This window comes from Strix aluco, chromosome 1 (genome assembly GCF_031877795.1).
Source record: "Strix aluco isolate bStrAlu1 chromosome 1, bStrAlu1.hap1, whole genome shotgun sequence".
Classification (NCBI taxonomy): domain Eukaryota; kingdom Metazoa; phylum Chordata; class Aves; order Strigiformes; family Strigidae; genus Strix; species Strix aluco.
This window is the reverse complement of record NC_133931.1, coordinates 95,715,326-95,737,056: the sequence shown is the minus strand read 5'-3', so window position 1 is coordinate 95,737,056 and position 21,731 is coordinate 95,715,326. Positions and strand designations below refer to the sequence as shown.

Here is a 21,731-nt window from a genome sequence, read left to right as displayed (position 1 = left end):
CACCGAGGGGCCGGGCAGGCCGGGACACCGAGCGCGGGGCACGCCGGGGTGTCGTGTGGCCCCCGCACGCCTCCAGCAACCGAGACGCCCCAGGGCCGCGAACCGAGGACTGCGCGGGGCTCGCACCGGGATCAGGAAGCCACCGGCTTTCTTCTTTTTCTTGGCCCCTGTCAGAGGCACGGCGACAAACCCCTCAACAGCTCCTGTCCCGTTCCGGGAAGAAAGCGGCCGTTATTTCCGCTGGAAAGGGCGGCTGTCGGCACCCCGAGCTACGAACCGACTCTGGCAGGGCCGGCCGGCGGGCGCCTTGCTCTGGGAGGCCCCGGGGCTACTCGGCCCCTGCCGCCGGTGGCCTGGCCGTGGAGCGGCGAGGAAGAGGAAGAGGATGAGGCGGAGGAGGAGGAGGAGGAGGAAGAGGAGGAGGAGGAGGAGGAGGAAGAGGAGGCCACCGCCTCGACGTTTCCCCGTTTCCCCACTGCCCCAGCGGCCGCCCAGCCGGTTGCCCGCCCCCGCCAGGGCGCGCCCCGCCCCACGGCTGGGGCCACACCCCGGGGGCGTGGCTTAGCCGGCTCGTGCGTGGCCCCCGGGACGCACATGCGCAACCCCCCCTATGGGCGGGGAACGTGTGCCCGCAGCTGCGCACGCGCCCTTGGCAATCCGCAGCGCTCCCCCCTCCCACCCCCCCCCGCGGGGTATCAGAGCCCAGCCTGGCTCTGCGCATGCGTCCGCTGCGCCGAGCGTCTGATTGGCTGGCCGGCTCCTTCAGGCCAATAGCAGCGACGGTTCCTGGGGCTGCGTGGTGGTCTCGTCTTCCAATGGGGTTGGTGGTTGTTGTCAGGTGGCGGCGGTAGCGGCCCCTTCTTTCCCAGGTGGTTCTCCACCAAAGATGGCAGCTGCCGCGCGGCCGGGGCTGGGCGCGGAGGAGCTGGCTTTGCTGGAGAAGTTGCTGGGCCTGCCGAAAGGGAACAAGTACGGCGTCCAGGGGGAGCGGAAGGTGAAGGGAGCGAGGAGGGGCCGGGAGCGGGCAGCGGCGCGCGCGGGCGTCCACTCACCCCCTTCCCCAACGGCTTCTTCCCTCGCTGCTTCCTCTCCCGCACCCCCGGCCTGGCCCTGCGCCGGCCCCTCGCGGCAGTTCCCTGATGGTGGCTGGGGCCGAGCACCCCCCTCCGGGACGGGCGGGCCCTGTGCCGGCCTCAGCTGCGCACCCGCGCACGGTCAGCTCTTCCCCTTGAGCGGGGGTTTCAGCTTTTCTCCCTCAACCTTTTCCTTCTGCACCCGCCTGAAGTTGTGGCTGTCGGGCGTCGCTGCCTACTCGCAAGTTCTGGAATCCCCTTCCCTCTGCCTGTGGAAGGGTTATCGTGTGTCGTTGGAGGGATGTCGGCTTAAAATGTACTTGTTCTTACACCGTTCTCCTTGTCCTTGTGTTTGTCTGGTGCCAGTGCAGCTATATCTGTGCTGGTGTGGTTAAACTGCGTGAAAAATATATGTTGTTAATGTCAGAAATGCGTCTGTAGTGAAGAACTGTTGCTCTTAAATATTTTGCTCTTTTAAAGTAGGTGTCTTGACATGTTGAAGTTTGTATGGAAGCATTAAGTTTTGTGGTTCAACAGCCAGCCGAGGTGTGAAAAATGTAATGGGGGGCTGAGGGCCTCACAAATATGTGAGGGCCTTTATGTGATCCTCTTCGAGAAGGACAACAGAGGAAGGAAGCTGTGCAGTTGTCTTATGTTTTTATATGTTGCTTTTTTTGCCTTGACTTTACTGTGTATGATTTGAGTCATGAATATCAGTATATGCATTCTTTAGTTGCAAACGCTTTGTTAATTATTTAACAACCCAAATGGTATTTTAATGCTATTACTGTAAAGCATAAGTCTGAAAAATCAGATAATCAAATCTGTCCATAGTTTTTCTGACCACACATTCAGTGGAAAAATTGAATCGTAGTCAAGGTCTCTTGGTACTGCTGTAAGATGACTACTGTGCTTTCGGTCTGCATCTTATCTTAATTCTGAACATAGACAGGTTCTCCTGTGTGGTCAGACACTTTAAAAAACCCTCCAAAGTATTGTCTTTTAATCAGTTTCTCTTTTGTCATTTGATGTCATAAACGAATGGGCTTTGGTCTGTTGCAGTGAGTTCCAATTCATTCACTTCATTTCAGACTCAGTGGTTCAGTTTCCTTTCCCACAGTTTAACATGTGGTAATGTCACTAACAGACATGGTTAGAACTAGGGGTGTGTTGTGTTATTGTTCCCTAATACCAGTGAACTGCTAACTTCTGTCAGAGCATTTGGCAATAGAACAGTAAGTATGAATAAGCATTTCACCAAGTCTGGCTACTGCAGTCTGCTCAGGGAGAAATTGGATGCTGCTGACTTTACAATCTTAAGTCAGAGTCTCAAGTTTGAAAATGGGTTAAAAGTTAGTTGATGAGATTTCCACCAGTGTTAGAATGAGTGCTACTATTTCTTGCTAATATTAGCAGAATTTGATTAATTGGAGCTAAAGGTGTCTTGGTTTGTCCTCGTGCATGTGTGAAATATGCTTCTTCTGTAAAAAGTGAAAATAAACCACTCCAAAGAGTGAAAAGAGAAAATACATGTTCTTCTGATGTTACTATCTTTAGTATGAATACTTCTAAATTCTGATACATTGCTTTAAAGGTCCTTTTAAGGGCCTATTAAAAAAACCCAATAGCTATTCTTACAGAGACTACTTTTTGAATGAGTTGTTTAGTATTACACTTTTGTTTCCTTTTCTAGGTTCCTGTTCTTCAAACAAACAATGGTCCAGGTCTGACAGGATTAATGACCATAGCTGCTCACCTAGTTAAACAGGCTAAGAAAGACCAACTGCTTGGAATTACTGCAGAAGAGAAAGCTGTCGTTCAGCAGTGGTTGGAATATAGAGTGACTCGAGTAGATGGACGCTCTAGTAAAGATGATACTAGAATAATTCTGAAGGTAAGGAGTAGTTAATTACCTTGACACTGAATTTGGGACTGACTAGACCTTGAAGAAGATTACAGTGCTAATGCGTGTATGAACAACCAATTAATAAAACTGAGAAAATGCTGAAGACTTGTCAGTATCTTTAAGTACTGGCTTTTGTTCTGCTTGCTGCTTTTCACTTTTATCAATAAAAATACCCAAACAACCTGAAACAGGAGGGAAAACAGCTTAAACTGTAAAGTATATGAAGCAGGGCTCTTACAGTGTTTTAAGGCTGTAATGCTATAAACAATATAGAGCGTTCCAGATAATTTAGAGATTGTTCAGTTGTCTAGTCTCTTATTAGCCATGTAAGACACCGGTTTCTTACTATCTTCATAAAACCTCAGTTATAAACAAGTTGTCATATTTCAAGGTAAAACACTGCTCTGATTGTTTTAAGAGCTATTCTTACTGATTTGGTAATACAGGCCGTATTTGATGTTGTGGTATTTGTCCAGTAACTCCTTTTGGTATCAATACCTGAACTGTGTGTGAAAAGTGAAATCATAAAGGAACCTGCCTTTCACATCAAGCTACTTTGTATGGAGGCTTTGGTCTACTGTATTAAAATTTTCTTGTAGTCTGAAGCTTACTTCCTCTTAAACAGGTGGAAGCAGAAAAGAGAATCTCAAGGGTCGCCCTGTTGTTTGAGCAGCCAGATGGCAGGGAGTAGATAGCAAAACTTACTCTATTTTCCTTCTTACTCTTTGTGACTGGTAATTAGTATTTGTGCAGTCTTGTGGGAACAGAGCTTGAAGAGAGAATTTGCTTTACACTGTTAAGTGCTAAGGGCTCTGTTTACTAAGTGTATGAAACCAGTGAAATTCAACCAGGTTTTTAAAGTGTTTATTTTTTTTAATTTTAAGTGTCTTTTAGATGGAAAGTGCAAAATGCTCAGTGCTGCTAGTGAGTTCTGGGTTTAGAAATAGCTGTGTGAGCTGCAAGGTATTAGGAAGGTTGAGTTTACTTGAGGCTAGCAGAATCTTAAATAATACTTCTGACTCTTGTTCACGTGATGAGTCTGAGTCAACTAGAACTATTGCAAAAACCTAAGATAAACAGAAGCAGTGTTCAAGAGTTTACACCGTGTTACTTAAAGTCAAGGAAAATCATGCATCTTAAATGGTGCAAAGCTAAACCTTGTTAGTAACCTGTTCTTTTCAAACTGATAGCCTCTTTGGTCTTGAGGACTTGGAGTATCATGCCTGCTTTACAAGGATCATGGACTTGGTGAAAGCCCTAAAGAGCCATTTCTCTCACACCCCAGATAATCTGAATTATCTTGATCTCATTGTATCTATGGAATGTCTTCTGTTGGTTAAGCATGACTTTGTTTCCATTGCTTCTCTTTTTGTAACATCTCTGGTATAATTTTCTATGTGAAAATGCTATCAAAACAGTCATGGTTACTCTACAGATATCACATGAAAACTGTCTACCCTTTGAGATTTTCAGAACTTGATTGGAGGAGGCATTGACTAATCGGGGTTTAAGTTCAGGCTTAGCTGTACTCTGAACAGGTGGTATAACCTGGTGGCCCTCAAAGGACCCTGTTGTCTAATTTTTTTTAAAAAACTTTATGACCAGTATTATATATTTCAGTCATTTTTCAGACAAACTTGTGATGCCTTTTGTTCTTTCTCAAACTGTGAGAAGACCATATGAGAATAAATAACGTAACTTTTATTTACCTTTCTTGCCCTTCTATCATATGAAAACCAAAAGCAAGTTTTCTGCTTGTTATAACAAAATACATCTGCTCTGGATGGCTTAAATGATGATACCTGCTTTGTCAGCACATACACGTGGGTATTTGCAAAACTGCATCTGAGTATTAAAACCAGACTCAGAGAGATGATGGCTTCGTGCTGAGGCTGGTATCTCGTTTTAGTCTTAGCAACACTGACAGTGTAGAAAAGACAATATACTGAAATACAAAAACTTAGATAAATCAAGTGTTTCTAAACAAAGCAAAATTTCCTTACTGAGAAGCAGTCAGTGTCGCCTGAGGGAGAATCTCTGCCTTTAAGTATATTCTAATAGATATTACTGCTTTAAAATTTTGCTATGGATTTTTTTTTTCTTAGCAGACGTTGAATAGCCAGAATTTATTTTGACACAGGGCTGCTGTGGAATTGTTCTAGCACTAATAATTTCATAGAATAGCAATTAAGATTTTTTTTTCAATTTGTTCTCTTGCCACCATGATTAATCAGAAAAAGAAGCAGCCTCCCATTAAAGTATACTATGCAAAAGGGACTACGGGTGAAAAAAAAAAAAAAACTAAAATAGAGAGGCAAGTCTGAGGTTGTAGTTTTACAACGTGTCTGGAATACACAATGGCAGTCTTGGGACAGTTGCAGCCTAGAGCCACAATTTATAATAAGCTGTGCCAAAAACAGTTCAGTCACTTCTGCTATAAACTTAGGCTGCCTCTGTTTAACCCTTAACTGAAGTGATGCAGTTATGAAAAATGTCAGTAAATAACTAGTTTAATGTTTGTGGATTTGAACAGGAAGGGTTTTCTGTTGGCCTTTAGAAAAATAGGTTCTTGCATTGTTCTTACTGACGTATTGACTTGGCATGAAAGCAATCATGAAGTAGTCAGACTCTCTCAACCAGGTTTTTTATATTCATTCAGAGCAAATGCCATACTGTTCAGAACTGGCCAATGAAAGTGCTCTTGGAGTTTTGTCTAACTTCAGTTTATGTTTCTGTACTGGACAAAATAAATGGCAGCAATACCTCTGGACTGTTCTTCAGCAGATATGAAGGAATAATGATTGTCAATAGAGGTGATAACATCATATCCAATGCATTATGTTAACTTTCTTTTCCACAGGAAGAGAGAGTATTTTCCTTTGCTTCTTGGATGTTTGGTTAGTGGTGAATTAAGCTGCACAGGGAAAAAAATATCTGAAAATTACTGAGTAGTTATGATTCATAAGTAGTAGTTTTTCTACTCTTCTAAGAAGGGATTGTGACCCTTCGTGAAACACTTGTGCCATCAAATGTCTACTTAGATGTTAATGAATTCCATTAGGGAGATCTGAAAGTCTCTGTCAATTTTAGGTATTCAAAACTTGAGGGTTCCCACCCCCACCCCCCCCCATCTTCAGGGGCATATTCTAAATAACTGGGAGCTTGTACTTCAATTCACAGAAAAGCTCTATAATCTCTGAAGGATAATTAGAACCAAGATTTTTTGTATACTGCTGTCTCATACAAAAAATGTTCCATGATTCCAACTAGTTTTGTCCCAATTTCCTGTGCTATCTGGCTGTAATCATGAAAACCAATTAGAAATCTGAATAATAGAGCATCAATTCTTATTTAACGTGCTTGTTTGAAAAATTACTATTTCCACAAATACTTAAGCAGGTTAATCCATGCTCTGTCTATGCCGTTAATCCACAGTTCTTGTACACTGTTTTTTGACAGACTTCTAAATGGGATGCCTATCCACTTTGGCAAGCTTGTCCGACAAGCATTTTTTAAACTTCGACTTTCTGTGTTCATTTCTTTCCTTTTTCTGTTAGCATCAGGATATTTTTGTATGCTTACCGGTGTAAAAGATTGAATTTTGGTTATTTGAAGAACGTTTGTTGATTACTTTTCTTCTGTCTTTTACAGGAAACTCAGTATGTTGAATATAATATTCTTCCAGACCAAGTTTAGCTCAGAGTTTGCCAGTTAGACAGAAAAGTCTTGCATTAGAATTAAAAATACGGCTGTGCCCCAGCAGTGCAGTTTTGCTTTTCTTGCATATAGCTGCAGAATCCTTTTCTTGGGCTCTGCACTGTCAGAGGCTTTCCTGAGGCATTTGAGAGTGCTCAGCTCTTTGTCTTTGCATGGTGCGATATAAAGGCATTTAGGGCATAAATAACCTCAAGAATATTGCTGACTGAAAGGACGTGCTTCTGTGTGTAAGGGAAGTACATAGACCAGCAGTGTGTTGTTATGGACAAAATACCATACTCTGATTTTGGTTTGGATTAGATCTATTGTAAACTATGGAGTCATTGCAAGAAGCGGCTGTTACTTACCTGAGCTGCTGTCTCAACTTGTGGTGACTAGAAGGGATTCAGTCACCTAATGGATGAATTGGATTACAGACAATTAGGTTGCATACTCAAAAGATAGTAAGCAACACTGGGGGGTGGTCAGAAGTGTACCTTGGATGGGGGATGTGTTGAGTTGTCACTCTAGATACGGGCTGTAAACTGGATTTTTTTTTTGTAGAACAAGCAAATGTAAATCCATCAGTCCATAAATAATGCAACATCTTCCTGTTGCTTTTTCCCCCCCTTGTACCTAAAAAGGGAATTTGAATTCCTGCAGTTGTTCGATGCATATTAGTGCATCAGACTGCAGTTATGCCTTAAATACCTGTCTGAAATTTGAGAAGGGGTTTCCTGAGGGATTGCAACAGTAAGTTCATCTAGTTGAAAGCAACTTCCGAGACTATTTCGGTCATTTGATACTGGGATTATGTATACGTAATCAATTTTACTGACGTTCAGTATGTGAAAGACAATGATACAAATGACAGCTAACAGATCTGAATTTCCTGGGTGTAATAGAAATTCAAGTACAGTTTTGTATTCGTATTTTCATTAATCTCTCCAGGACAGGAACACTATTTCAGTTTAATACTGTGGTCACTTAAGAAAGCTTGACTTGCAGGAATTTTAACACGGTTGGCTGTTAGCCAATAATATAATCATCTATAGGAAGCATAACCCATGAGGCAAGATTAATTAAATGTGCCTAGTGCACATGGAGAAAAAAAATGTGGTGTTTCTGAATTAGCTTGACTTACAGGATGAAATTGGAATACCTGTCTGTGTTTTATGGGGGGAAGGTACATGTTCAAAAGCAGAATTTTAAACTAATGCTAATTTATCCAAGGCTAAACCATTTTTGTCAAGTTCCATTTTCTCAGTTAATTGACTTCATAAAATTTGATGAACCAGAATAAATAATTGTTCATGCTGTAGTGTCTTACCTTGCCTTTAAAGTTGGAGGATTTTTTTTATTGATGAATATTTTGCACTGAATATTCAGAGAACAAATGATAAGTAACATGATATTAACCTATCCTGAACAACTGAGCAAACAGTATTTCTGCATAGAAACTGTCCTACCTCTTGAAGATGTATAAAACTAAGAATTAGCATGCCATAACTTTGATGCAGAAATCCAAAATTTTAGGCAGGGAAATAACTGTTGACAGTACCTTCAGAGATAATGAGGTTTTTTACTTTACAAAATCCTGTTTCCATAGCCTAGACTAAGAAGAGGGGCGGGGGGGAATATAATTTCAGTGATGTTACTTCTCATTATAATGCATGTTGATTTTTCTGGTTGATCAAAATGAAAAATGCTGGTCAGAGAATCAGTGTCAGAATAGATGAGTTTATGATTTTTTTTTTTTCTAGTAAACAAATCTCTGGATATGTTTTTCTTCCTGCAAGCTTTTTCTTAGCATTGCATTTGTCTCTGTGCTGTGTGTATGAAATTCTGCAGAACTGTAGTTACATGTTTAAAGTAATTTGAGTGCTTACTAAGATGAACAAAGCAGTAAACCAGTCTAAAGAAAAGAAGCTACATAGCCAGGGGCAGATGACCTTATAGAATTTTAACTATGCAGGGGTTAATATTTTTCCCTGATTTGCTCTAATAAAAGAAATCAAAGCAGACATGAGTATGTTTAAATTTTACAGAAGTACAGGAGTCCTGTCATGAAGAGGTTATCAAAGAAAAAGTAAGGTGGCATAATGGAGTCAAACTTGTCAAATTCAAATACAAGGTCAGATGTCTAAAAGTCTCAGCATTTCAGTTTTGTGTTTTGTTTTTTTTACATATGCACTGTAGGATATCTCCACATCAGTAAAATTATGGAACCACGAAAACCGCAGTATGCGTAAGGATAAATGTAATTTTTGAATTGTTCACTAATTATTAACCTCCTTCTCCTTGCCCTAGACTACTTTAAAATAAAAGGTTGTCTTAAAATGGAACATGCTGTAATTGAGACTGAAAAATTGTTTCAGGAACGTTTTGAAAAATGTTAGTTATGCTTAAGCTTCTTTCTTCTGTTTCTGCGGTAGGGGGTGGGAGTGACTTAAGGAGATCTCTGAGGAAGGAGGAGTGCATTTACTATCTATCGCAGAATTGTCTAGGTTGGAAAAGACATTGAGGATCATCCAGTCCAACCATCAACCCAACATTTAACAGTTCCCAACCGCGCTATGTCGACCCTACTCTTAAACACCTCCAGGGATGGAGATTCCACTACCTCCCTGGACAGCCCTAACAACCCGTTCTGTAAAGAAATGCTTCCTAATATCTAGTCTAAACCTTCCCTGGCACAACTTGAGGCCATTACCTCTTGTTCTATCGCTTATTACTTGGTTAAAGAGGCTCATCCCCAGTTGTCTGCAGCCTCCTTTCAGGTAGCTGTAGAGGGCGATGAGGTCTCCCCTCAGCCTCCTCTTCTCCAGACTAAACAACCCCAGTTCCCTCAGCCACTCCTCGTACGACATGTGCTCCAGACCCTTCACCAGCTTCGTTGCCCTTCTCTGGACACGCTCGAGTAATTCAATGTCCTTTTTGTAGTGAGGGGCCCAAAACTGAACACAGTAATCGAGGTGCGGCCTCACCAGTGCAGAGTACAGGGGTAAGATCACTTCCCTGTCCCTGCTGGCCACGCTATTTCTGACACAAGCCAGGATGCCATTGGCCTTCTTGGCCACCTGGGCACACTGCTGGCTCATGTTCAGCTATCAATCAACTATAAGTCTTTTCAACCAGCAGAGGAATACTAACGGTTTCCAAATCCAAGGAAAAGCTGGGAAACTGTTTTCCTACATTTCTGAAAAGAATATTACAAAACTAAAGCTTGCTTATGCTGGGATCAGGGTTAAAGTATGTAATTTTGTTTGTTGTTACATTTCTTTCTTTAGAGGGAAGCAGGGGTCAGAAGGGTGCATAAATTGTATGAGAAGTAGCTAAGATGTGGAGAAAAGGAAGGCCAGGCTGGATGGGGCTTTGAGCAGCTTGGTCTAGTGGAAGGTGTCCCTGCCATGGCAGAGGAGTTGGGACTAGATTCTGTGATTCTGTGATATGACAGGTAAAGAGGTAGAGCTGATGTGTGATGCCTGTGTTATCAGAAGTGATACACCTGAGCAATGATGAGTCTATCAGCTTCCTGTTTTCTAGCAGAGAATGACTGCATACAAAAAGCCATGAAAAAAGGGTCTTTCAGTAATTCAGATCTGAAATATTTATTCATTGAACCTAAATGGAAGGCTTCTACTACCCACCGTTATAGCCTCTGATACAGAATTGTTGAGAGAGAGATGGTCTTAAAATGTTGAAGTGCTCTCTTCATATGAACTTAGATAGCAACTGAATTGACAGTATCAGTCATTAAGAATTGCTAGCAGTGATTTCAGCATTACTAAAAGCAGGTGCCAAATGGTACCAGCTGATGGGTATCAACATATTTCAAGCTCAGTGCCAGAAATTTATTTGTCTCCCACCTCACTATCCCTTTGTGTTTCCCTGGTTCTTACACATTTGCAGTTCCAGGACTTTGCTGACCAGCTGCATTGAATGAGTCCTGGAGGACAGGAGAAGCTGCTGGAAGAGCAATATGCTCTCCTTTGATCATAGAATTGCATTTTCTACTTAGCAAATGTTAAATGTATAACAGTGGTGCTTCTGAGTCATATGCACTAATAAAAAAAATTGCACAACTCTTGCATTTTTGAATTCCAGTAATTTGAAGCCAAGAAAAGACAGATTTGAAAGTATTTCTGTGGAGTCAGCTTAATATGTAAAATAATGACACTTGTATTTACAATAATTTGGGTGGATGTAAGTGGAGGAATTATGAAGAATTATGTGCCAGCAGCAAGCTGGCTAGCATTTTGTTTGGAGACCAACATTTAAATTTTATCGGATTCTCGCTGTCAAAAAAAGTTTATTATCTTGATACTTTCTAGAATTTTTTTATTGTTTTAATGGTGTTCTCTTTTGAGTTGGGATAAACTAAAGCTGGCGTTTATTTTATATGCATGGTCTCCAGAGGAAGTTTTTTATTATTTTTAACAATTGCCTTCATAATTTGTCTTACAAAGTCAATACTACAGCAGTATAATGACTTTTTCCTTTTTAGGATCTTAATATACATCTTGAAGATAAAGTCTATCTTGCAGGAAACATTTTTACTTTAGCAGACGTTTTGATGTACTATGGATTGCATCATGTCATGGTAAGTGGTACCAACATTATTTTTATATGTACAACTATCATAATTATTGTTTATCTAATGGGCAGTTTATTGTTGTAGAAGCTGACCTATTGAATTGATCAATGACAATTACAGAAAAAAAGATTTCTTATAAGAACTTCAAATAAAAGTTGTTCTTAAGTTGTTCATTTTTTACTTTTTTTCGTAGTCAGCTATGGATCAATCAAAAGAAGTGTACGGTCAGTAGGGTCTGGAATGCAGTAGTTTCTTCTATGTAATGTAACAAGGATGATGCCTGTCCCTGTGTTTCTAGGTATGAGGACTCTTACCTGTTCAAGTCTGAAACATGATTCCTTACAGAACTACATGGGGAAAGGGATAAATGAAACTGAAAGGATGTGTCAGAACTGAAAGTACTAACCTTGTTAGTACTGGAGAAATGCTGCTGGTGCTGTGAAAGATGCACGTAAACTAAGTTCTTGAAGGACAAGTGCATATAAAACTGTGAGCCATAACAAAATATCAGTTGTGCTTCAACACTTAGTGATAAGACTTGATAACATACGAATGTGAAAATAACATGTGGACCTGGTGCTTAGGAGGGGAAAAAAAATGTTTGTACTGAGTGGAGAAGATGCTGAAATTCTTTGTAGTCAACTCAGGGTTTACTGTGAAGTACTTATAAATCATTGCACCTCAGTTCTGAATCCCAAGTGGTAATTTGACAGTGAAGCAGTAGAAACTTATATTTTGGTGACTGAATGTAACTGTAAATGAGCCATCCTTCTCTGGAGTGGGTACTGCTAAACAAACCAAAGGACTTGTGTAGAAAGGTCTGCTAAATTCTTGGGAGAAGGTAAAATCGCTCAGTTTTACATTAGAAAATTGAAGGGGAGGGGATAATCAGAAAAAGATGCCTCTGACAAATGCATGTGTGTCTGAGAACCAGTGAATTCAATCAGCTGGGTGAATGATTACTTTATACAATTAAAAGCGGGGCTCTCAGAAGGCTGTAAGAACACTACCATTCAAAAGGGAGACAGAGGTGGGGCAGGGGAAGGATCAAGTAATGAAATACTACCAAAAATGAGAAAACTTATGTATATGTATCTTGACTGTCCAGGAGTAAAAGTTCAAATGAGAATGTCAAGCAGAGGAGAGGGAAGGGAAGCTTTGTTTTATAAGGTTTTTGGAAGCATGTTAGAGTAAATGCCTTAACATTAATTGTGTTGAATCATGTTTGCCTTGTAAAATACCTTTAGTAGGATAGATGTGTTGACCAGAGTGTCAGAATGGGTTACTTTTCACACATGATATGTAGACATAGAAAAAAACATGTAAGTACTTCCTAAAAATCTGACTGTATATGCTGTAAGAGTATGACTTCAAATGTGACTTTTTTAAAAAAAACTTAGGCAGGGGAAAATCAAGCATATTTTAAATTTAGAGTTTGCTCTGGAGTAGACCACCTAATCAAGAAGAAAAGATACAAGTTATTGCTTTGGGAAATAGAACAGATGGTAAAAACAAATGACTTGGTGCTCCTGGGTGCCTGCAACCATCTAGACACTACTTGGGACAAGTTTATAGTACGGCATCTGTTTTCTGAAATGTTTGATTGCATGGAAGATAATTTTCTGAATCGGAAGGATATAAAGGGCAAATAGTGTGGCTATCCTAAATAGAGAGGAAAATCTAGTGGCTACCAACTAGGAATTATATGTATTTTGAAGGTTTCACAATTGATTAATATTAGTACTTAACTGTAGGGGTAAAATCTTGAACTGTATAATCCTGTGATTTATTTGTTATTTTTATTTTTCCTGTAATGAAAAGAGTATGTCCAGAGCTGCTTTTCTGCCCTAAGCTTTAAGGGGGGGGATGGTACATGGGGAAAACTGCTGCATCTCTTAATGTGATGTGGTCCAGGGAAGCAGTTTGTCATATCCACCACTGTTTCAGCTAAGCCTTGTGCAAAATAACAGTAAATCTTTCCTGTAATTCTTCGAGATAGGAGGTAGAAATGGGAGGCACAGGATGGGGAGAGCCACAGTTCTTTCTGTCAATCAGGCTGTCCAGAAAATTGATCTGAAAATGTTACTGGTAATGACCTTTAGGATTAATCTCTGCTTTTGATAGACTAACAGCTGCATGCTAACACAGACATTAGTAATTGATTCTTCACTGTCCATGCTTGTCCATTTGAACTTACTAATTACTCTGTACTGGAAAGCAGCAACTCTTAATTTTGCAGTTGCATGCCTTTCATTCTTCCTCTCCCTTCTAGTTATCTTAATAAGTAGAATAGTACTATGTGTTTTAAAAATCCATATTGTGGGAAAGGAATTAGTATTTTACTGAGTGAGAGTCGGATTCACAGATAGTGTTTCAGGCTTCTTGCAGACTGAGTCTGTTTGGAGTCTATTAGTCAGAAATACACACTTGTAATAATAAGGCAGGAACTGGATTGTATACATTGTTGTCCCAAAAACTGTAATGCTTGATACTAATGGTCTAAATGAACTTTTTCAAACAATGTGAGTTGCATTTGTCATATGTAATTCCATGTCTCCATGTGTCTAATATAAATATTGCTGTCTTTAGACACTTTGATTACTTAAATATGTATGTGGATAAATATGACGAACAATTAAGTTCTATGAGGTTAAAGCATAAATTGCAGAGAAAATGTGGAATTGGAAGCATTGCTTGAGGAAAGCTCAGCCAATCACTAAGCATTATACTCCCTCTGTGGTAATAAACTTGTTTTCATATCATTTTTTTTAATTTAAAATAAAAAAAAGTTTCCCTATGTGTTTATTCTTAAGTATTTTCAAACAGCACAAGTCCAGTTCTATTTAGGAGAAATAATCAATCCAAAGATTGATCTAGTTTTATACTTCAAAAAATTTTGTCAGAACCAAAGAAGTAGTCTCAAATCTATATGTCTGTCCTGAATATTTCTTCAGTAAAGCCTAGAAAATAACTTATGGGTAAAATTTATATCTGCAAATGGAAGAAGCCTCAGTCAAAATTTTGGAGTCAAGTCAAATACAAAACAAACTGAGTTGCTCTCCTTGATCAGAACTACTAATACTGAACTATGAGACTGCAGTAGTAGCTTATTTTCGAGTTATTTTTTTCCCATAATTTTTTTCCCATCTGTAATAAACAGATTGCCATAAATTTTTGTTAATATTCACCAATATGTTGCTTATTTTAGTACTGGGATAACAGGCTTTCCTTCTAAAGAATGATGCTAGATCTGGTACTTAAACTGAATTATGAAAAACAGTTTAACTTCAAAGAAAAGATTTCATTTTAAGCATGTTCCTTTAACGGTAGAAAATTAGTCAAAACTATGTGAAAGTATATGTATTTCATGAAATACATCAATCAACTGTTCTCTTTCCCTCATATCTAAAGGCTAAATTTTAAAAGTTAGATAGTATCTTATCCTTTTCTTGAGGCTGAAGAACTTCAGATGTAGGCAGGTATTTTTAGACTTTCCATGCACGTGTGGGATTGGGAATTTATGTCTGCATCCCCAATGCTACTAAAAACAAATATAATTAAAACTTGTGTATTTATAGCCCTTCTAGAAACTCTTCTAGTTACATTGAGTGATGACCAGCTTGGTTACCCTTTGTGAGCTTTGTGGTGGAAGAATAAGACCTTTTTTTTTTTTTACATGACACAAAAAAAAGCCTGTCAAATTGAGTGTCTGCTTCTTTGCTATTAAAATAATTGCTTTAATAGCAAATAATTATTTTAACAGCAGAACAGCAGCCTTTCTTAACTTGGGGGAATTATCTAATTTAATGAGGAAGAACAGAAAATACCCATCTAACAAAATGTTGTAAAAAATGCCATGGAAGTGATCTCTAAACAATTAACCTAAGAGTTATGTTCTGAGTAAAAAGTAGAGCATGCCACAAAGTGCTTTTTAATACATTTCACTGATAGAGTACATTATGTAAATAAGTAAAAATATCTTGCTTGTTGTGCCTAGAGTACAAAAAGGGGTTTTGTTATTAGAGTAGCTGTCTAGTTTGCCCTTCAGATGTTTTTTCACTACACTAACAGAATGGAGGAGGACTAGTTTTCCAGACTTTGTTTTGGTTTACATCAGAAAAATGTGAAGATTAAGAATTACCAGTATAAAATTATGGGGAGAACATATCTGTATCTGCTGCAAAATCTGAAGTTTAGTTCAGCATTTTCATAACCAACTGCTTACCCATTTAAAGACTTTGAAAAATGGTATTGTAATTATAACTTTAAGTGTAGAACACTCACAGAACTTAGTGACAGTATTTTTACTATCTGCTTAAATACTTTCCTTCGGTAATTTTAGATGGCCTTAGAGTACACGTGTTGCTCTTTCCATGCTCTGTGTTGCTTTGTAAATGGTTCTGCAGCTTCATACCAAGCACCAGCTTCCAACTACCATTAATTATAACAAACTGCATCTTCCCCTAAATGGTACTGCATGGGGTTTTTTGTCCTGAATATACTGTACTTGCAGAAGCTCAGGCAATTTATGAAGCACTACTCAGTGTTACGTTTCAATAGCTTCCACTTTTTGTTTGTAATGCCTTTAAAAGTTCTGAAGTTTTTCCCCTTATCAGTGTTATTCTCTTCCACTTGGCTAATGCTGATGAACTCTCATGTTTTTAGCTCAGCAAAAATATGTGGCTGTGTTTTAATCAGTTTGTCTGTGCACTTCTACCAGACTATACAGCTGTAGGAATATTATTTACATTTCCATGCCAGCAGCAAGAAAAACAGATTTTTTTTTTTCTCATACCGTCTGAACTGGGGTTCATAACAGTTCAAATCTGCAGAAGTGGTTGTGGAAATAAATGTGCAGTTCTATGCTTGTATTCTGGCAGGTGAGTCCTCTAGGAAGAAATGCTACTTGGGTTGAGGAGCAGCTGGAAGATCCCTGCTTTCTGGTTGTTGCCACAGTTCTTCATAACTTCCTGTTAAAAGAGCTGTAGTGCTATGTGGCATTGGTTTAGAATTCCTTCCTTCAACTCCTTGAAATTCTTCTTCCTTGGTATTTTTCCAGTGGTTCATCTTCTAGTATATATCCTTATTTTTCTCTTCACATGTTTAAAGCTTACCAATTCTAAGCCAAGTGTTGGCCTGTGTGAGAGAACAGTAAGGAGAAGCAGCAAATGTTATAGGCAGCTCTTGAAATTGAAAGGGCTGGTGTGTCACGAGGTGGAATTTAACATGAGACTTAGCTTTTCGCTCGTACAGCTGAGTAAATGAGTAAATATAGCTCTTCCTGTGATTTAAGGTTTGTTGGAACATATTTGTTTCCAGCTGTCCTGTGCCCAAGATCAAATCTGCAATGAACCTGTATTATCCATGAAATCTGGTGTTTGTAGAACAAGGCATAAGGAATATGCCATCTGTTTAGCTTTTGAGGGGATTAACCTTGATTAGCTTTAGAAGTTTAAGCATGAAAACTATTAGGCATGTCTAGCTAGTGATTTGTCTGTTAAAACTATCCTTTACAGGTGTGCCCTTTTTCATTGACTGCAGGTGTTGTCAGGATGACTAAGTTAAGCTTGATGGTTAACTTAGCTAACTGAAAATGAAGTGAGGTGAATCCTGCACTGATTGATTTTAAGTATTGGTGAGATAAGATAGGGTGATTGGTGTGAAGATCACATTTTGTTCCTGATGCAGTTTTTGTAGTCTGTTTTGAGGACTACCCCCCCCCTTTGTAACTAAGTTGTAGTAGGTTAATGTGAGGAAACAGATTATTGTCAAAACCGATAAGCTAACTTCATTACAGAGGAGTGAGACCTAAAACTGCTAATCATGGGAATAGCTCTACAGCTGGCTTGAAAGATTCTGAAGTAATAAAAAGACTTTGTAGTGAAGCTTTGGGGATGTTGCTGACTTGAACTTAGAAGACTTTAAAAGGTATAGTTAAGGTCTGAGCCAGTCCTCTGATAACAGTAAAGGTAGGCTTGAAGCTCTTCATTAATCTGAGCCACGATTGCTGTGGCAGGGAGCTGTTGCAATAGCTATTTGATAGCTGGAGGCTTCTTCCTTACTGACCTTGCAGCTGTTTAGATCTGGGTTAAAATAAGCAAGTGACTGCCATTGACTTGAGAACTCTGGTGAACAACAGGACCTCAAACTGTAGAAGTAAATGATAATACTTTAAATGTCTTTAGGAAGTACGGATAGGTTTCAGTTTGTTTTACTGTAGTAATTTGAATCATGCCATTGCTATCTTAACATGAGCTAGCACATCTGAACAGTTAAGTGGAAAACCACCTTCAATCTTTCCATCCAGTCTGAAATTGCCTGAAAAAATCTTACTCCTTGAAATACAAGGTAGGCACTTTGCCTGTCAGCCAAGACTGTTTGGTAGATCGTGCATGTTGTGGAACTATTCCCTACACCTCCCAATACTGTATGCTAACCGATAGGTGCATTAAATTCCAGCAAGCTAATGCTCTTTTTACTGTCCTCTATCATACAAATGTGTATTCCACCATCCAGGTATGTTCATTTGAGTAAATGAAAAGTAAATACATATTTTTGGGCTGTGAATTCTAATATGTGAAATTTAGATAGACTACTGCTGGACTGTAACAGCATTTTGAGTTGAAAACAGCTGTAAAACTACCCATTTTTATTTTACCTTACCACATGTTATGACAGTAATGATGCAGTGCCGTGTGTTATTGGTGACTTATCTTTCTTCCCCATGCAGGCGGACCTCACAGTGCAAGAAAAGGAGGAATACCTTAATGTGTCTCGTTGGTTCAACCACATTCAACATTATCCAGGTGTCCGACAACATCTGTCTAATGTCGTCTTCATCAAGAACAGATTATACACTAATGCTCATTAAGGAAAATCTTAGTGTCATGTTGGAAGGGTGTTTGGGAGTTTAGAAGTTATACTGTCCAAAACCACTAACTTGCAAATACTGGTTTGTAACCTTCTGTATGTGAACCAAAACTTGTTGATGCCTCAAATAATACAATTGCATTGCTATTGTTTGTTCAAGGATTTGAACTAGTTAAAGAATTGTATCATGGGTCTGATTAAATGCAAAAATGGTAGAAAGATGGAAATTTGAGTTTTAATTCACTATTTTTTAAAAATGAAAAGTTCTTTCAATTAAACATTCAAGTGTAATTACATGGTCTTTGTAGGAAAGAATTACTTATTTTCCTTCAATTATTCACTCCTTTTGCTATTTATTGAATTTTTACCTATGTCCCACTTTCTTTTCATTTTATTTTTCCATGGATGTTTACACTAGTTTTGTAAAAGTTAAGAGCTATATTGTGTGCCAAGGATGTGAAAAAGGGAACATGCAAATGTTACAAAGTATTTATGTGACTGAATAAATTATTTTAAAACTGTAGTCTTAATTTGGCTGTGAAACTTTTTAGTTTTTCTTCAGTAAAGAAAATGAAGATTTTAAAAAGCTAGTTCACTTGCTACTTCATTTTGTGGTATATGGACTATTATTTTGATTCTAGAAGCATTTTCTTTCAAACTGGGTAACAGTGTTTTTCAAGATTTTGCATATGTCTCACTTTGTATGGTATTTCCACCCAAGTGCAAACTAGTTACAAGACGTAAAAAAAAAAAAAAAATATATATACCAATCAGCCAAAGAACCCACACCAAACCCAAACCAATCAACCAAAAAAACCCTTAGCTTAAGATAATAATCTAGTCAAATTCACTCTCAATGTTTTAAAGTTTGTTTAAAACCAAAGACACTGTTGTTGAGACATTTGGACAGGTCATTTCACTGTAGAATGTTGTCCCTTTATTTTTAATAAATTTAAAAGTGCTGACATAATGCCCTAAGGATGCATCTGAATTGAGTGATTTTTCTGCACAATTCGGTTAACCTTTCTTTTAAAACACTGAAAGAAATATGAAAATATTTTGATATTTTAATTGATAAGCTTCTATGTTGGTTTCTACGACAGTGTTCAGCAAACAAGTTCAGTTGTAGGTTCTTTTGTCTTAACTTGTGTGCTACTTTAGGAGCCTCCCACCCAGTAAGGCCTTGGATAGCTGTTTGAGCATTTTGAATGTTACAAGGCCTTAAGAAAAACTGAAATGAGGTAATTAAAATATATCCTAGCACATAAAAGGACAGAAGAAAATTGCATGAGTAAGCTTAACGTGGACAATTCCAGGCTCCCTAAGAGGTGTTTTGTGTATATACATAATTTCTTTAGAGGGCTTACCAAGCAAGCACTCAGTGTTACTTTTAGGATTGTCTCATGTTGTTAAAAATGAAAATATTCTTGTTTGGTTTGAAAAAGTTCTCATTCTTTCCTAGGGGTCCTAATTCTCAGCTTCTACCCTTTCTCCTGTTAGTTACTCTTGTTCCTTGCTATTTAGAAGCAGGCCTTGTGTACTTAATTATGAAGATCTCCCTGAAATCTTGAGATCTGTTCAAGAGTTGTGGAGTGGGCTTCAGGGCAAATGTACATTAGAAACTTCCCAAACTCTTCATACATGACTACCTGAGGGCTTCAGGTTTTTACTGTCAGTACGTGCACTCTTAATTCCTAATTTATTCAAACATTTTTTACCTAGTAGTATGTATATAAGCAAGTTTGCTTTTTTCACCTGCTTATGGCTGGGAGCAAGAGATGATGAGACTTAGAAAAATATCTCCACTTCTACTAAATTCTACTATAATGAACCATTTTTTGCTTCTGAATGGGAGCACGAGTGGGAATAATCAGTGCATTTGGTCAGGGTTTGGGGAAGTTCCCCATTGACCTTACAGATTGTTTGGTTTTATATATGCTATTGCAAATAAGAATGATTTAAGCTTTGTAAAGTGTATGCACAAGCCTTCATCCATGAAAATAGCAGCTTACGTTATAGCTAAGAATACTGAAATAGAACCAGAGCTAAAAATATTGCTGAAAACAATACTGTTGTCTTGTCAGACAAGTTTTGTAGGGATGATGCTACAAAGGGTCTTTTTTTTTTAATCCCAAACAGCCGCTGTTTCCAAGTGTCAGGATTTCTCAAGGTGGCTACATGCTACAGCTGCAGTATCCCCTAGCCTCTTGTGCCAGTTTTGTTCTCTCTGGTGTAGAACAGAAGTGTTACTTGCTGCTGAAATGTTGAGGGGGAAAAAAAAAAAAGTTCATCTAACAGAAAGATAAAATGTTTAGAAGTGGATTAGTAAAATTTAACTCTATACTATCTAAAAGACATTTGGTCATTATCATGTGCTAACTTGAGCATTTTGATTTTCTCTCCCCTGCATGGAGAAGCTTAAGGGGGTAGAGGGTTAAAAGGAAAGAAGGATGAATTGAGACTTTGCTGTCAGAGAGATTACTAGGAAAACCAGATGGTATTGATTTCCTCCCCTCTTCCCCTTTCTGTCTAATGCCTTTTGATCATCAAGGACAACTACATCTGTAAAAAAACTTCTGAAAAATTATAAAAATGTAGCTTGGTCTATCTGAGACTGCATGAGGTACATTTTTTTACAATGATGCTTCATATTATTTACAGATGAGGCGTAGTGTATGTGAGCTCTCAGATTATCGTTGATGGTCTATATAAAAAGTGTGCATGGGTAAATGTTCTGCTGTTTTTAAAGCTACTACTGCTTGGCTTTCTGCTTCTGTAATATTTTATTATACTTTCACTGAATGTTAGTAAAAGTGACTTTCCTCCCTTGCAACCCCCTTCTCCTTTCTTAAAATTTCAGTTGCTGAAGGGCACAGTAAATACTGTGATGTTGTTTTACTTTTGTTCCTTCACAGTTTGATGATGATGATGACCGCAGTGATCTGTGGAATTTATTTTCACAGCGTTTCATGAACAGTGACACTCTCATTTGTTAATGTATCTCATCATTGCAGTATGATTATTTTGCATAATTGTTCTATCTAATTTATTCAAGGGGCCTGACATGTTATGGTCTTTTAAGTATGTGCCTCTAGGACTTGAGGTTGTTGCCATATGGTGAGATAGTGCTGCATGACAACCTTTCAGCAACTGAAGAATTCAACAGTGAAATAAATATGATAATTGTAAGTGTTCAGTGAAATCCTACACTTACCGCTTTGTCTTTTTTCCCCTTGGTGCCAAGATGACCACTGCTTGCAGACAAGACAGGTTGAAACAGGTGTTCAAGTATTGCATCGGATATGTTAGAAACGTGCTGGTGATTTTTAGTCGTCATTGTATGTTTAACTTCATTTTCAAGTGAGAGTTCAGTTTGACTTCAGAAGTCTCTAGGAGCAGTTCTTGCACTGAGCAACAGGGATTTTTATAAAAACTCAGGTTTAGTATGGGATTAGAGAATAGTGAATAGGAATGAAAAATTTGAGATGTGTCACACTGAACAAATTAAAAAACTAGTTCCAGTTTAGACTTGGGTACTAAGAAAATCTGACCATTCAGATGGAACTGAAGTGTAGGCATTTCAGCAGGA

At 38.7% G+C, this 21,731-nt stretch overlaps 1 protein-coding gene across 1 annotated transcript; it reads left to right on the top strand.

Moving 5' to 3' along the window:
- Window positions 1–829: 829 nt before the first annotated feature.
- Window positions 830–18,665, top strand: EEF1E1 (eukaryotic translation elongation factor 1 epsilon 1). The gene is made up of 4 exons (XM_074828105.1): window positions 830–994; window positions 2,767–2,967; window positions 11,183–11,278; window positions 18,003–18,665. The coding sequence occupies exons 1-4, from the start codon at window positions 887–889 to the stop codon at window positions 18,141–18,143; spliced, it is 546 nt and encodes a 181-aa protein (XP_074684206.1). The 5' UTR covers window positions 830–886; the 3' UTR covers window positions 18,144–18,665.
- The last annotated feature ends 3,066 nt before the right edge of the window (window positions 18,666–21,731 follow it).

What these genes read in the sequence shown, in the direction of transcription:
- EEF1E1 (XM_074828105.1), top strand. Translation starts at nt 887, where the DNA reads ATGGCAGCTGCCGCGCGGCCGGGGCTGGGCGCGGAGGAGCTGGCTTTG. An exon ending in GCGTCCAGGGGGAGCGGAAG is followed by an intron (nt 995 to 2,766) that starts GTGAAGGGAGCG and finishes TTCCTTTTCTAG; the next exon opens with GTTCCTGTTCTTCAAACAAA. An exon ending in ATACTAGAATAATTCTGAAG is followed by an intron (nt 2,968 to 11,182) that starts GTAAGGAGTAGT and finishes TTTCCTTTTTAG; the next exon opens with GATCTTAATATACATCTTGA.